Consider the following 2,744-nt stretch of genomic DNA (forward strand, 5'->3'; position numbering starts at 1 on the left):
AAGGTTGAACCCTGGTGACTCGTCGAAGACGCCGTAAATTGAGTCCGCAAAAAGGATCAACGAAGCAACCTATGAGGAATAAGATGGTGAGAAGACCAAAGAAGCAACAAATGGTTAAGAACCCAAAGAAGGTGGAGATAGAGACACACCATCACCAAAAGCCACGCCACCCGGTGACTTTGGGAGAATTCTTGCCGAGTTGGTTTTGCATGAGGATTCCTGACGATGATGACAAGGCCTTGTGTTGTAATGCTGATAAAGAAGAAGAGAAAAAGAACGAAGTCACATCAACACCGTCTCTATCACTATATAATTGTCTTGTTGAGTCCTCATTCCAAGAAGCAGATGTCTGTAATGAAAAAATCACCTTCACTGAAGACGATCTCCTACTTGGTGAGACACCACACAATCGCCTTTTGTTTATGGTGGGTTATGTGCTCGAGTGGAGGATAAACAGAATCTTGATAGATGAAGGATATGCAGTTAACATTCTTTCAATTTGCATAATGAAAGAACTTGGCATCTCAACTGAAGAACTTTCTGAAAGCCGACTGATGATTCAAGGATTCAATCAAGGGGGACAAAGGGCCATAGGAGCTATCAAACTGGAAATCACCATGGGAGATATGCAATAAACTGTATGGATGCATGTGATTGATGCAAAGACTTCATATAATTTGTTGCTTGGCAGGCCTTGGATATACGAGAACAAAGTTATCCCATCAACTTACTACCAATGTTTGAAATATAATAAAGACGGAATCGAAAAGAAGATAGTTGCTGACGACAAGCTGTTCACTGAAGCCGAGACATACTTCGATGATGCAAAGTTCTACTTGAAGAACCATATCGTGAAGGGAGTAAAAGTTGATGACATTACGAAGGCCAAATGTGATAATATCGTGTCCAAAAGGGATGAAGTAGCTTCTGGTGAAGATAAAGTTACAATAGAAGCATACCAAGTTTCGAAAGCTTACAAAAAGAATGTTGCAACTGCAGGCAAGAAAATAGCTCATTTATTTCGTTACGTCCCAAAAGTGAAGAAAGATAAAGGAGAATCATCAAGCCTCCAAAAAGATGAACTAAGAGAATTAACCCCTCCTATCAAGCAGATTGATACCATAAAGTTATATTCAAAGCTACTGGAAAAGTTTGTGGCCCCTAACATGCCTCAAAATAAGGCACTCCCCATGAAACGCACAAATGAAGGTTTTGATATGAATGCTTACAGGTTGTTCGCAAAGGCTGGATATGATCCCAATGAACCATCTAAGGTAGGGAAGCTCCCACCTGAAGCTACTAGGAAAGAAAACACGATGAAGGATAAGGAGCATATGGTGAAGCAATCACGTGAGGGTTTGGGTTACAAACAACCCCCACCAGTTCGCATCTCCATTAGAAGAGCAAGTAGTAACTATATCATGATGGAAGATGAACCCGCTGATCCTAATAAAAGGCTTTCTGTCTTTGATCGACTTGGAGAACCAACTACAAGAACTTCTGTATTTGAGAGGTTGGGGCCATTGAAAAGGAAGGAGAACAAGTCCCAAAGAAATTATGAAAAAATAAGAAGACCTTTGCCATCTAGAGTCCAAAGAGTGTCAAAGCCTGATCCCTTCCAGAATGAGGCAACAATCAGAACTTTTGATTTCATGCGGAGAGGTACTCAAAGTGAAGACTCGCACAGTGGTCCACACTAGAGAGCATGACGAAGATAAAGAAAGTGTAGGATCTTCATATCAGATTATTGCGAATGAGGAGCAATACACTTCATTTCTAAGGAAGGTCGACGAAAATTTGGGAGATGCCTCTTGGTGTGGCCATATACCTTTTAATGATGGTGATCCCCATGAAGACGAAGATGTCGAGGATGCTCCTCTGGAACTAGAAGAAGGAATTAAAATAATAGTTGATGCATTAAAAGAAGTCAACCTTGGCACTGCAGAAGACTCTAGGCCCACTTATGTAAGCGCCCTACCAACCACAGATGAAGAAAGCACTTATGTGGAGCTACTCAAAGAATATAGAGATGTCTTTTCTTGGAGCTACAAAGAGATGTCTAGTTTAGATACTAAAGTAGCAGTTCATCATCTCGCGGTCAAGAAAGAATCTCGTCCTGTTAAGAAAGGCCAAAGACGCTTCCGGCCAGAATTGATCCCATCAATCAAAGCCGAGGTCAATAAACTCATCGAAGCTGGTTTCATTAGGGAGGTTAAAAATCCTACATAGATTTCAAGCATTGTTCCTGTGAAGAAGAAGAATGGCCAAATTCGAGTTTGTGTCGATTTTAGAAACCTCAATAATGCATGCCCTAAGGATGAATTTTCGCTCCGCATCCCAGAGTTTATGATTGATGCCACCACCGGATACGAGGCGATGTATTTCATGGATGGATCATCTGGCTACAATCAAATAAGTATGGCACCGAAAGATGAAGAGCTTACTGCATTTCGCACTCCTAAAGGCATTTATTACTACAAAGTAATGCCTTTTGGCTTGAACAATGTCGGCGCCACATATCAAAGGGCAATACAGAATATCTTTGATGACATCCTCCACAAGAATGTGGAATTCTATGTAGATGATTTAGTGGTGAAATCAAGAAAGGGAGGAGACCACTTTCAAGACTTAAGAATGGTGTTCGAACAACTCCGAAGATATCAACTTAGAATGAACCCGTTGAAATGTGACTTTGGAGTTACTTCTGGAAAATTCCTTGTCTTCATTGTTCGACATCGAGGGAT

The 2,744-nt window shown here is 41.0% G+C and overlaps 1 protein-coding gene across 1 annotated transcript; it reads left to right on the plus strand.

Moving 5' to 3' along the window:
• Positions 1-644: 644 nt before the first annotated feature.
• Positions 645-2,229, plus strand: LOC107778205 (uncharacterized). The gene is made up of 2 exons (XM_016598418.1): positions 645-1,513; positions 1,623-2,229. Exons 1-2 carry the CDS (start codon positions 645-647, stop codon positions 2,227-2,229), a joined length of 1,476 nt encoding a protein of 491 aa, XP_016453904.1.
• Positions 2,230-2,744: the final 515 nt, after the last annotated feature.

Source organism: Nicotiana tabacum, chromosome 24, assembly GCF_000715075.1.
Source record: "Nicotiana tabacum cultivar K326 chromosome 24, ASM71507v2, whole genome shotgun sequence".
In the NCBI taxonomy this organism is placed as follows: Eukaryota; Viridiplantae; Streptophyta; class Magnoliopsida; order Solanales; family Solanaceae; genus Nicotiana; species Nicotiana tabacum.